The following is a 13,827-nucleotide window of genomic DNA, read 5'->3' as shown; positions in this document are numbered from 1 at the left end:
TAAGAGCTCCTACTATGTGCCAGGCACTATATTGGACGTGATAGTCTTTAGTCATTTTATAGCCACATTATAAAGTAGGCATTTTTATCTCCATTTCACATGGGAAAATGAGGCTCCAACATATTTAACAATTTGCCCAAGGTTAAACAGCTACTAATCCATGAAGCCAGGATTCAAGTTCAGGCTGAGAGACTCCACGCACTGCTCTTTTCTTTAAGCAGGAACCTAAGCATTGAATGAAAGGTCTAGTAGATGGTGAATTAACAGGCAGGCAGAGGTATCCTGTGACTTTGAGGAAATCACTAAACCTCTCTGCCTCTCAACATCTCCACCTGTAAAATGGGTTTATAAAGCTCTCCCTCCCTACCCCACAAGACTTCGGGAGGATCAACTTTAGGACTGAATAAAGAAACTACCTGTCCTAAACCCTTACTTTACAGATCAGGACACTGAGACCCAGACAGGCCATGCAGCTTTTCCAAGTTGCTCAGTGAATTGATGACCCAGGCTAGATTAGAACCTTGGTGTATCAGTCAGCTAATGCTTGGTAACAAGTGCCAAAGTTTATTTTAAAGTTAAAAGCATAACCCTCATGCATATATAAAATGAATATGTGGTAAATATTTTTATCCAACTCATGAAGTAATGAGAGAATCAGTAAGATGTTGAGACCAGTTCAAAGGAGATTTTGAAGAACAGAGAGAGATACGTAGACAATCAGGAATGCTGAAATAAATTTGCTAAAAGATGCATAACAGGTTAATATTCAAAAGGCCATAAAATGTCAAGTTTGGGGTTATCTTTTTTACAGGACACAAATCAACTATACCTCTATAGAACAAAATTCATTTGCACTGCTATCAGTTTTCTACAAGTTAACTTTTATCCCTGCAGAGTTTCAAAATAGCAAAGGTACAGACACCTATAGATCAGAGCATCCCTGTAGGGATTACAGCACTCTGCCAAAAGGATACCAAATAATCACTTTTGCTGACTTCCAATTTTTCCTGATACAGAAAATCACTGAAATTTTCATAGCTTTTGGTCATAAGCATTTATTCATCTGTTCACAGGTCAAGAGGTGGTGGGGTGTCTCTGCCCAACATGTCTCATTCTGGGGCCCAGGCTGCAGGGACCAGCAGCTTCCTGGGGCATGTTCTTCTCACAGAGGAGGGGTCAGGGCTGTCAGAGAAGCAAGCACAACCATGTGATGCCTCTTAAGGTCTAGGCCTGAACATGGTGCATTTTTACTTCTGCCCATATTCCACTGGGCAAAGCAAGTTATGGGAACAAGCACAACATCAGTGAGCTGTATAGTCCTCCCATGGGTGTGGGAGGGTGAATATTTCCTGAGCAGTAATCAGTCCATATCAGGTTGTGTTAAGAGATGCAAAACATCTGGACACAGAGGCACTATGTAAACATACAGGAACAAGAGTCTTTTACATACAGAGATCTGTTGTGACTATCTGCCCTCTCTTCCAGAAGTGAATGAAAATATGGTTGGCCAGCCAAAGGTCAGGTTTGGAAATGAACTCACTCTGATGCTTGGTTTAGTGACACAATCTTCTCATAGTGGGGGACCCTTGTGAAGATATTAAAAGACAGTTGAAAAACATCTTTCTTAAATAAGGTATGTCTAGCCCTTTGGGTTTACAGAACTATGCCTAGGGGGTTACAAAATGACAGAATGCTCATGGCACATTATCCTGACCATTGGTTTTACGTGAAGCATTTTGAGAACTGTTTTGAATTAAAAGAAGATAACAGCTATAGTATAAGTATACCACATGCCAACAATAAATGGTATACAACATTTAATGGATTATTTTCATGTGTTGTTTTATTCTTATTTTTGCCACAAATAATTAATAGGAAAAATACTTTACGGTAAACAAACAGAGATGAAGAAGGAGGGTTTCTAGTCTGACAACCATTTGGGGTATCACCCACAGAGCAAACTTGAGACCAGGGTGGGAAGTACAAAACCAGAGAACAGGGATCTTCCCCCTAGAATAGGGCTGTGTCCAAGTGTGGCCCTTTATGAGGCCTAGGATATGGGAAGCAGATTGGGGGAACACTGTTTCCCCAGAATTGGGGGCCCAAGAGTCTCTTCCCCACTCTCTTAACTCTTTTGTTCTTCCTCTTCTTTTTTTTTTTCAACACCATCATCACAATCAGACTTGCTGCTCCCACTTATGAATTGCCCCCTCTTGTGTTAGGTGCTGTGTACTACACTTTACATAATCTCCGTGGCTTTATGTCACCTGCCTGGTCCCCACTGACACAGGGGTTTGCAAACCCTGGCCAGGACTTCCACTCACAAAGCCTGTTTGGTGTGGTCTCAGAAAATTTACAAATTAACACCCATTTAAAAAGGAGTCTTGGGCTTCCCTGGTGGCGCAGTGGTTGAGAGTCCGCCTGCCGATGCAGGGGACACGGGTTCGTGCCCCGGTCTGGGAAGATCCCACATGCCGCAGAGCAGCTGGGCCCGTGAGCCATGGCTGCTGAGCCTGCGCGTCCGGAGCCTGTGCTCCACAGTGGGAGAGGCCACAACAGTGAGAGGCCCGCGTACTGCAAAAAAAAAAAAAAGAAAAAGGAGTCTTAAGTCAAGATTTTTTTTAAGTGGCTGTTCTTCCTTTGAGGAAGAAAGATAAAGTATTCTTTTCATTTTTTCCCAGTCAATCTGTAGCATCAAAAGAAAAGTCAAGACACAATTAAGTTCTAAATAATGCAATGTCTTACATGTGTTAGATTATCTAGTCTTTCAATAGTCTTCTTAGGAAGCTTTTATTATGGATATAATATTTAATATAAATGTGGGATTAATAATAATAATAATGGAAAATTAGGCTCAAAGAGATTAATAATGGGTCAAACAGAAATAAGAATGTGGACCAAAAACCATCTGCAATGTAACAACAATTTCTTGGGGTCTCTGTATTTAGCTTTGAACCTCACCATAACCACATGAGGTGAATGTTACTGACAACTCCATTTTCCTGAAGAGGAAGCTGAGCATGAGAGAACTTTCATAGCTTCCTCAAGTCCACATAGCCAGAAAGTGTCAAGGTTGGGATTGAAACCTAGATCTTCAAACACTAAAACCTGAGCTATCACTGCCCTCCTATGAAACACCTGAATTTTACCACCTGCGTTACATTCACATTACCTCAGAAAAACTTCATCTCACCATGAAGAAAAACTTTCTAATTATGGGGACAGTATCTTCTGAGATTTGGAGAAAAATCTGAACCTTTGCTCAGCCATTGTTCTCCGACTTTGGGCAATCCACATACATTTGTGCAAAACCTACCTCAGTGGGCAGCTGTGACAATTAAATGAGGTAAAGAAGGAAAGGTGCCTAATAGCACAGGGCTTCCCAACAAATGGGCACTAAGTGGTGAGCGTATTGGTTATTTCAACAATGGGATTCCTTCTTGGAAGGCAATGTGCTGGAGATAGTCAAGTAGAGACCAAAAGACTTGGCTATAGACTGATGTGGATTCACATTTTATTAGCTAGGTTCATGACCCTTTAGTGGAATGTAAAATATCTGTAGTGGGCTCATGTTATGAGCTGAATTGTGTCCCCCCAAAATTCATATGTTGGCCTCCTAACCTCCAGTACCTTGATGTAACTCTTTTGGGAGACAGAGCCTTTAGGGAGGTGAGTAAGCTCAGATGAGGCTGTTAGGATGGGCCCTAATCCAGTACGACTGGTGTCCTTATAAGAAGGGGAAATGGACACACAAAGAGACACTAGGAGTGGGCACACACGGAGAAAAGACCACATGAAGACACAGAAGGGAGGCAGCTCATCTGTAAGCCATGGAGGTGACACCAGAAGAAACCAACCCTGCCAAAAACTTGATCTTGGACTTCCTAAATTTCTGTTCTTTCAGCCAGTGAGTCTGTGGGCTTTTGTTTTGGCACTGCCATCAGACGAATACCGTTTGCAATCAGCATTTTATAAACTATAGGATAGCAGATATCAGAAGGTATCCTCATTCATTTCGGTTGGTTATGTGTATGTTATATTACATGCACTGGGTTGTAACATAAATGTGGGTCACTGTCGCCAAGTGTGGGGCAACACTGGACTTGACACCCAAAAGTTCTCTTCTAATTTGGATATCATAATAATTGTTATTATTTTAATTAATGTGTTAATATTCAGCGTATGAGTTAATATGTATTAACTGCCTTTAAGTGCCAAAGGTTTACAAATCTTAATTCCCTTACTCCTGAAACGTCCCTTCAAGGTAATTATTATTCCTATTTTACAGATAAGGCTGAGACTGATTATTTAATCTGCCCAGGGTCAAATGCTTAGCATTTTTCAGAGAAAGAATTCCTGCCCAGAGCAGCCTGCCTCAAAAGCCTGAGTTCTCCCTATGCAGCATCATTGTGCAGCTACCCATAATCCTCCGTCCAGTTCCTTAGCACCCAGGCATCAGCTTCCCCTCTGCAAAACATTCATTGATGGAAATTAGGAAGACCTTGGACTTAACAGGCTCTGCGCACATGACTAAGGGTACAATGGACCTTTTATGATGGCTGTAAGAACCGGGAACGCTTCTCTAGTTGGCATGGAGCTCTTCTCTCTGTCAACTAAGGTAAATGGAGTATCCGGGCGTCTGGCGGGGGCGGGTAATGAGACACAAATGTCTACTCCATCAGGACTAGAAGGAGGTAGGAAAATGGTCCCGGAACTCCTTGTCTGTGAATAGCATCTCTGCCCATAGCACGCAGCCCTCCTGCACGAACAGGCTCTGGGCCAGACGCTCTTGAACGCAGGTACATGGGCTCATTAGAAGGGAAATGGCAGCGGGTAATTGGAATATGTAAATGGCATGGGCAAACAGGGTGTTTTAACAATCAAGACCCGAAGAGAAAGAGCTTAATTTGATGGAGAGAAAGGAACAGACTGCCCAGGGGGTCAATTATTGGAGCCAGAGGGGGGATGCTTAGCTTAGCAGGAAACCCACAGTCAGGAGGGAGGGCGGCTGGGACGTTAGCTGGGTTTGCTTCTGCCTCTAAAATGCCAGGTGACCCAGTGACCCAGCCCTGTCTTTTCCCAGATACCAATTCTTGAGAACTCTTTTACGCTAAACACTTCTTTCAGCCGTTCCCCACCTCTTCTCCGGGATCTACTGCCACTTTCCGTCTGGACCGCAACATCTATCAGATGAGCTCCACCAACAGTCTTGTAACTGTTCTAATAGAATTAATTCCTCCCAATCCCAGCCTCTCCTCCAGAGTCATCACAAAGCCTTTTCTGCAACCACCTGGGACCATGTCAGTCTATGCTTAAAGCACCTTGTGGTCCCCAAGTTCATAAACCTGGTACCTAGGCAAGCCTGTCCCGAATGGCCCCTGCTTCATTTATGCTCGCCTCGGCCATCTGAACCTCTTGCCCTGGAAACTTCAGGCTGTGTCTTTTTTTTTTTTTTTCCCCGTTGGTCCGCACCACAGCACATGGGATCTTAGTTCCCTGACCGGGGATCAAACCCATGCCCCCTGTATTGGGAGTGCGGAGTCTTTTTTTTTTTTTTTTTTTTTTTGAGGTGGACCCTTTTTATTTAAGTCTTTATTGAAGTAATTACAATATTGCTTCTGTTTTATGTTTTGGTTTTTTGGCTGCAAGGCATGTGGGATCTTAGCTCCCCAACCAGGTATCGAACCCGCACCCCCTGCATTGGGAGGCAAAGTCTTAACCACTGGACCACCAGGGAAGTCCCTCCACGCTGTGTCTTGACTCCAAGGCTTTGCATATGCTGAGGCTTCCACTTGGCAAAGAATTCTCAGCAAGTAATACAACTTAGGGGTTGAAAGTATAGACTCTAAATAACTTGAATCTTGGGACCCCCATTTTTTGCCGTGTAACCTTGAGCAGGGTCCTTAACCTCTTTAAGTGTCATTTCATCATGGTTAGTAGAGAACAATAACCATTATGCCTCTCTCATAACTTTGTTGCTGGGATTAAGTGAGATAAACCACATAAAGCACTTCACCCAGTGCCAGGCATATAGTAAGCACTTGATAAATGTAAATAATGATGATGATGAGCATCTGTGATGATCCAGGTCATTGAAATGCATGATGATACAGAGATGAGTAAATTGTTTTACATTGTTTATCTCATCTTTTCAACTAAACATGGAATTCATTACTCACCTTTCTTTTCTTTTTTCCTCCTGTTTCCCACAGATAGAGAGCAACTCATGAAACAGGCAATCAATAAACGCTCACTGGAAAGATGAATGAATGAATTCATTAGATGGATGAGTTGACTATTTTACCCAATATAATTATTTAAAAGAAAAAGGAAAAATGACACGAAGAAACATGCAAATTAAATTTAAAGGTTAATGTAAGAATGGCAAAGGCAAGGCAGGAAAAAGAAACACTTTTTCCCACTGAGAACAACCAAAGCTAAGCCCTTTAGTTATTGCCATCTGGGGTGAAGGTGAGTGCCATGTGGCTGGGAGCTCATTCATTCCCCATCACACCTGATGTGAGCTGCCTTCCCCAGTCATGTGTCCAGACACCTTCGAGTCATGTGCACAGTACATCACAGGCTACACAGCTCTGCCTCATCATGGATCCCTGAATGGTGATCAGACCATTTTACAGGTGAGGAAACTGAGGTCAGATATGAGTTCAGCAACTAGGTCAAGGCCAGTAAGCTCAAAGGCACAGAGCCAGGACCCGAATTTGGGTCCGGGTCTAAATTCCATACTTTAAGCTGCCCTCATCCTCTGGGTGACAGGTGCAGGGGCGTGCTTCTGCCACTCTCATCTTTTTCATTCCCAGGAAGGCTTCTCACTTGCGAGGAAGCCCTCATGTAGAGTGGTCTAAAGTTTAGGAAAAGGAAGACAAACAAAGGCATGGAGGAAGGGAAGAGGGCAGCAACTTTGAGGATTTGCTGTAGGTGGGTTTTCAAGAACAAAAATACATACAGGGGAGGCGTGGGATCCTCCCTTTCCAAATATATGTCCTTTTGGCCTGGGTTGTTACAGACCCAAAATTGGAGCTAGTGCTGTCTCTTCCAAAAAAGCAAAGGGTGTCTCCTTAGCTGCAAAGACCTGTCCCACTGGCTCCTCCCAGAGGTAGAGTTATAACGAGCATGGTGGGGACGCATGATCTGATCAGAAGCAGTCTTACGTGGGATTCTACGATAGTGAACACAGTATGTTCAGTCCATAGAGGGTGATGTTGGCAGAAACATCATGGGCATGGGAGGCAATTCTGTATCCAGGAGATATGTCTGTCCTAGTGAGGTCACAACTCCCCCACCCACGGTTGGAAGGTCCAATGTAATCAACCTGCCACCAGGTGGCTGGCTGGACACCCGGGGGAAGGTGCCATTCTGGGGGCTGAGCGTTGGTTTTTGGTGCAGTAGCATTGGCAATAGTCACCGCCAGAATGTTAGCAGAGGGTACTTCTGGGTAACAAGATGACAAATTATTATCATTGCCTTTTTGCTGATTTATATTTCGTAATTTCTCTACAACTATATGCACTTCTTAAGCAACAAATACTAAAAGCAAATTTAAACATGGTCTAAAACAGTTATTTAATGTGTTTTGGGAGCAGGGAGAGATGGTAGGTAGGGTCCCCATTAGCCTGTTCCTGTGAACCTGAGATACTACCCGGCTCATTTGATTACAGTAATAGTAACCAGCACTGGAGTATCATCATCTCCAACAAGCACATTTCTGTTCATCTGGTCACTACATGCCTAACCCTAAGAAGTATGATCTACAAAGGTGGAAACTGAGGCTCAGAGGAGGTCTTTTGGTCTCGGTCTCTCTCTCTCTCTCTCTCTCTCTCTCTCTCTCTCCTTATTCATTCTCAGCAAGGCTCCCTGCCTGCAAAGGGGAAAGACTTCACTAGCCCTAAAGTACAGTGAGGTGAACACCAGGAGAGGCAAAAACTAAAGCAAATGAAGAGAGGAGGGATCCCGAGAGGAAAATTTAAGAACTAGGAAGTGGTTGGGTTTTCAAGATAACAAGTTGTGCAGAGCTGGCGCGCAAAGCCAGGAGGGGGATGCCCTGTTGTTTCCACCATGGCCCCTGCCTGACTCTTGAGGATACTCTGTCACTGAACTCTGTCTTGGTGACAATACCCAGTTGACACCTGAGGCTTTTGGTATTTTGGCTTCAAAGAAGATTCCTTCCAGTGGGATATAGGACATTTGATTTCCATTAGCGGAAAAATGTGCTATAGAGGGTTGAGATTACATAGTCTCCCAAACGGCACCCAGTTTTTTATGACATTTCCAAACTCCCTATCTGAACAACACTCTCCATCAGTTTATAAAACCATTGAAGCAAATCAATTTCCAAACTCCCTGGCAGTTTCCCTATCATTGGGTTTAACTGGATCAGAGTTACAAATTTGATATTGACTTTGCTTCACCCTTTTTGGGGGGCATGAACAGTCCCCGCGCTTGATCTTAAAACGTTAATATTTGACAGTCTGCGGATCTTATCAAGATAGAAGCCTCCTCACGTGCCTGAGGTCCAAACTGTCATTTTGGAAATCTGAACTTTTGATTAATTGCACAGTACTGAATTCTTTCTTATGCCTTCTATCTATGTAGTCCTTGACTAGTACCCTTTTGAGCTTATCTAGTGAGGCTTTTTAAGTACTGTCAAAATGTTTTTGTCACTATGTTACTGAAGTTACAACAGTATTAAGATTTCCTAAGATTAAAGACTTCCATAATAGTAAAAGACAAAAACAAAAATCTCATACACAAACATACAGCCAATGCTTCATTAGGTACCAGGCATTGTTCTGGAGTCTTTGCATTCTTTTTTTTTTTTTTTTTTTGCGGTACACGGGCCTCTCACTGTCGTGGCCTCTCCCGTCGCGGAGCACAGGCTCCGGATGCGCAGGCTCAGCGACCATGGCTCATGGGCCCATCCGCTCCGCGGCATGCGGGATCTTCCCGGACAGGGGCACGAACCTGTGTCCCCTGCATCGGCAGGCGGACTCTCAAGCACTACGACACCAGGGAAGCCCTGGAGTCTTTGCATTCTGCATTCATTTATTCATCATTCTTTCATGCTGGCAATAAGTACTGAGAGCTTATTATTATATATAGCAGGTGTTCTTCTAGGATGCTGAGCCCCTGCGCTTGTTTAGAAAGATAATAGTAAACAAAATGCAAATATGATCATTTTAGGCAGTGATAAATGTAATGAATGAATAAAACAGCAAGGGATTGTGGGGAAAGGGAACTTTATGAAAGGTGCTCAAATATGAAGGGCTGAATGGTTCTAGGTAGTTGGGATTGGGCTGGGGCTGGGACAGAAAGTCCCTGCATGTGTCGGTGCTCTGGTGTGGTGGAGGCTTAACAAATGTTAGGGAGCCTGCTTCAGGTGCCCGGCTTCTGTTTGGAGCTTTTCTCATCCAGGCAATTCCCTTTCTCCATACTTTTCCTCCTTCCCAGAGTTTGCACTGACTGGTTACTAACATGTTCCAACTAATTGCTGAGCATTAATTTATTCGTAAACATTTACCGGGGTCCCACCGTGTGGGGAGTCACGTTTCCATATACCAATTCACGTAATCTTCACAAAACCCATCCTGCAGCCCATTGACCAAGGAATAATTTTTCTCCATTGGGTTTTCATGTCTCATTTTATATATAGTTCTCATATTAGAGTCACTTTCTGGGCAAACTATTCTGTTGCACCAAGCAGTTTTTGTGCCAATGCAACACCATTTTAAGGACTTCAGCTTTGTAGCATAGCTTAACTGCCTTCTTGAAACTGCACCCTGCTTGCTGCTAAGATTTTTGAGGTTCTTCCCTCTGACAGTCATTCATACAGGTCCCCCTCCTCCTTCCTCACCCCAATTCTTCTCCCCTCCCCCATCCTTTCTCCCTTTCCCCATTTCCTCTCTCCTCAGGTCCCCTGCCTTTCACTCACTTTCACTCTCCTTGGCCAACTCCTTCAGGCAAATCCAGAGCCACATTCCACATGCAGGCCTTCTGGCGGCTCCTTTCTGCACACTAGAGAGAGATCTTTGGCTTGGCCTTGCTCACACACCCTCCCCTCCACCCCAGCAGACCAAAGGAGAGAGAGAGAAAAATAAAGGAGGCACCAGGTGCCTGGGCAGCAGGAATGCAGCGTTTCTCTAATGCTGGCGGCGATGGTAGAAGGAGGGGAGGGAGTTAGGTTCAAAGGGCACGACCCCTAGTGAATTAACAAGATCTCCCCCCCGCCCCAACTGAGGCCTCACCTTCTTCTACTCTCCTCGGAGCTCAATAAGCTCAAGCTGCTCTTCACCTTTGCACTTGCTGTTCTGCTGCCTGGAAGGTTCTCCTGGGCATTTACGTCGTTTTTCCAGCTTACCATTAAACCTCACCTCCAAATGTCACCTCCACAATGAGGTCTTCCAGGAGCAGCCAACTTAAAGAAGTTCCCCGCTTGTAGCACAGGACGCTATTTTCTTTCCTCGTTGAATTACCAATATAGGAAATTATGCTGTTTGTTTTTCCGTTATTGTCTTCCACCTTTCAAGAGTGCAAGCTTTCTGTGCGCAGGGACCTCGTCTGCCCTGGTCCTAGAACATCGCCTCTCTTACTCACGTGGGTTTAGTCACTGATTGAATGAATGAACAGAAACTCAGGCAAGAGAGGGAATGACCTGCTTAGAGCACAAGTTAGGAGCGAAGCCGATTCCCCGTGTCCTATTTCTTCGGTCTCTGCTCACTCTAGTCGATGGAGGTGCCATTCAAAGGGCCGGGAGGTGAGGGCGGAACTGTCACCACGAACCATGAACCAAAGGGACTAGGGAGCCACAAGTATTGCTAGCACCGAGCGGGTGGGTTCGCGGTGCGCTCGGCCTTGGCCAACCCAGCAACTTCGATTTTACTTCCGAAGCCCAGAAGCTGGGTTGGGAGGTGACGAGAAAACGTAAAGATGCAGGGCCCAGGCGAACGCGGGAAGAGAGACGACGCCCCCAGCCCCTTCTCCTCTTCGCGCCGCACGCCGCGCCGGGGGTAAGCCCCAACGCCCATGGGTGCGCGGGCAGCCGGGCTCTGTGGCGGCAGAAGCGCGCACTGGCTCTCCGGGGGCCGCGGGGAGGGGCGAGGCGCCGCCCCGGCCTCCGGCCGCTAAGGGGCGGGACGATAGGGCCCCACCCTGGCGCGGGCGGGAGAGAGGCGGCGTGCGCTCCGGCCTCTGCGCGGTTGCCCGCTCGCTGCTGCGGCTGGAGCGAAGCTGAGGCTGGAGGGAGCGAGCGGGCGGGCGGGGCGGGACGGGGGGGGTGGCGCGGGTAGGAGCGCGGAGGAGGGAGGAGGCGGCGGCGGCGGCGGCGCGTGTGGCGGGCGGGAGGGCGGCTGGCACCCGGCTTGTAAATAAACTGCGATGCTGTCTCGGGCTCGCCGGCCCGGGTGCCGCCGCCGCCGCCGCCGCCCCGGAGCGCCGGTGCCGGGCTCCCGCCGCCGCGCGCCCTAGCGCCTCCGCGCCAGCCTCGCGTGCCCTCGCCCGCCCCTCGCAGCCCGCGGCCCGTGCCCCCCGGTGTCCCGCGGCTGACCCGCGCGGGATGTGATCCCTCCCTCTTGCCCCCCGGGGCCCCGCCTTAGCCTGCTTTTGGAGGGGGGGTGGGGAGGGGCGCGCGGATCATGGCATTGGAGTTCCCGGGCTCGCCGCCGCCGCCGCCGCCTCTTCCACGCACCCCGAGCGCCCCTTCTTCCCGGAGCAGCTGCGGAGAAGGCGAAGCGGCCGGCGGGGGCGAGGCCGATGGGGCTCAAGGCGCGCAGGGCGGCGGGGGCGGCTGGCGGCGGCGGCGACGGGGGCGGAGGCGGCGGCGGCGGGGCCCCTAACCCGGCCGGAGGGGACGCGGCGGCGGCGGCGGGTGACGAGGAGCGGAAAGTGGGGCTGGCGCCGGGCGACGTGGAGCAAGTCACCTTGGCGCTCGGGGCCGGAGCTGACAAAGACGGGACCCTGCTGCTGGAGGGCGGCGGCCGCGACGAGGGGCTGCGGAGGACCCCGCAGGGCATCGGGCTCCTGGCCAAGACCCCCCTGAGCCGCCCTGTCAAGAGGAACAACGCCAAGTACCGACGCATCCAAACTTTGATCTACGACGCCCTCGAGAGACCGCGGGGCTGGGCGCTGCTCTACCACGCGCTCGTGTGAGTACCGGGCCGCTCGGGGCGCTCCTCGGAGGCGGCGTGTGGCTGGGGGTTCGGGGGTGGGGGGGTGGGCTGGAGCTGGGGACGGCTCTGGGGCTTCAAAGTCCAGGGGCGCCTGTCCGCCGAATTGGAGACCAGCCTGCCCTGTGCTGTGTAGGTGTGTGTGTGTCTGTGAACCACTCTCTGGGGGTTGGACACCAGGGCTTGAAAGATCCAAGAGTGGCTCCTCAGCTGATTTGGAGATCGCTTTGGCCTGTGTGTGTGCGCGCGGGTGCGCAGTTATGGCACCTTCTCCGGATGTTGGTATCCAAGCTTAAAAGAATTCTGTGGTTTTTCTAATTAACGAGGAGGTCGAACGGGATAAAGCGGATCTTCCCATGCGCTCTGTGACTCTGCTCGGGGTGGGTCCCTTCTACTTGGGGTCGCTGCTGACTTTAAATGATACATCCTGGAGTCGGGGATGGGAGTGGTACACTGCCCACGGTTGGGTGTGCGTGTGTGTGTGTGTATGAGCGCGGGTGTCGATGGCTTGCTTGTGCTACCTTCTTAAGGCTCCATTCTCGTATGGAAAGGAACGTGGTTTGCTCCAGTTGGGGACTTGGACTGGCCAAAATGCATGTTTTGGGATTCTTTTTAGGGAAGTTAATGAGAGAGAGAGGGATGGGGCGGGGGGAGATTGACTGTGATTCTCAGGCTCTAAGCCTAGACTGAGGGGTGAGGGCTTAACAGTGCCAGTAGGTGGGGGCCAGGGGTAATTTTGGCTGAAACATCTCCATAATTTGGTCTGAATATCCCCTGAACCGCTTGCGTTTCCCTTGCTTTGGCTGGGCAAGTGCAGCGGGAACGTGAAGGGGCCTGGGCTGAAGGTTTGCCCCCTGGAAAGCGTCCCCTTCTAGTCAGGATGTAAATGCGTGCTGGGAAGGAAGGTGGAACTTCTACTCCTGACACTCTGGCTAGAAAATCCTGCTGTATTGTGGGAGAGGGCGAAGATGGTAGTGGTGGCTCCTCTCCAGGAGGGGAAATCACAGCTGGCAGCACGCACCTCAGGGCTGGCAGGGCGCTTCCAGGTACCCCTTGCTTCCTGTCTGTGGCTTAGTCATCCTGATGGCTGCTTCTTAGGAGGCTGTACCGTTACCAGGGTTTTGGCGGGGAATCGGCCAAGACCTTGACCCTTCTTGTGCCTTTAGCAATGGATATTCCTCTCGGTCCTTCTCCAATTGACCCATGACCGACGTGGTGGGAAGGAGTTCGGGGAGCCTTGGAGTTAAACGCTACCTGCCAGTCTTCCTTGGTTGGAAAGGCTTTTCCAGCTTTGGCCGCCAGGTGGAGGCGTCTGCACAGGACCTCAGGCTTGGCAACAGGTTTCATCAGAGAGGTTACGAAGCCTGGAAAGGGTGCCTTCCAGAAACTGAGGAACTAAAGACATCCAGCCAGGAACATGGGTTTTTTTTGGGGGGGGGGTGGAGAGGGGCGGTCCAGCCTTTGGCATTCATGTCTGCGTGTATTTGCAGGTGTTAGTGAATGGACAGGAGGGTTAGCAATTGTTGCTCTTCCATTTGCTTTCTTCAGGTGGTATAAAGGGGTTGAAAGATATTCGTCTCTGTCTCTAGTGCTGTATTTAGTTAAGTTGAACTGAAGATAATACTGGAATATGCGATACTAAAAAAGGCAC

The 13,827-nt window shown here is 48.5% G+C and overlaps 1 protein-coding gene across 1 annotated transcript in view; it reads left to right on the top strand.

Moving 5' to 3' along the window:
- Positions 1 to 11,763: 11,763 nt before the first annotated feature.
- KCNQ3 (potassium voltage-gated channel subfamily Q member 3) overlaps positions 11,764 to 13,827 on the top strand; it is a gene marked incomplete at both ends in the record, with an annotated part of 282,472 nt that continues 280,408 nt past the window's right edge. Inside the window, one exon of the mRNA XM_079722739.1 lies at positions 11,764 to 12,155. Within this exon, the coding sequence (XP_079578865.1) occupies positions 11,764 to 12,155 (392 nt within the window). The remainder of the gene's footprint in view (positions 12,156 to 13,827) is intronic.

Source organism: Hyperoodon ampullatus, assembly GCF_949752795.1.
Source record: "Hyperoodon ampullatus genome assembly, chromosome: 17".
Classification (NCBI taxonomy): domain Eukaryota; kingdom Metazoa; phylum Chordata; class Mammalia; order Artiodactyla; family Ziphiidae; genus Hyperoodon; species Hyperoodon ampullatus.
The sequence above is the reverse complement of the archived record's forward strand: the minus strand, read 5'-3'. Positions and strand labels throughout refer to the sequence as shown.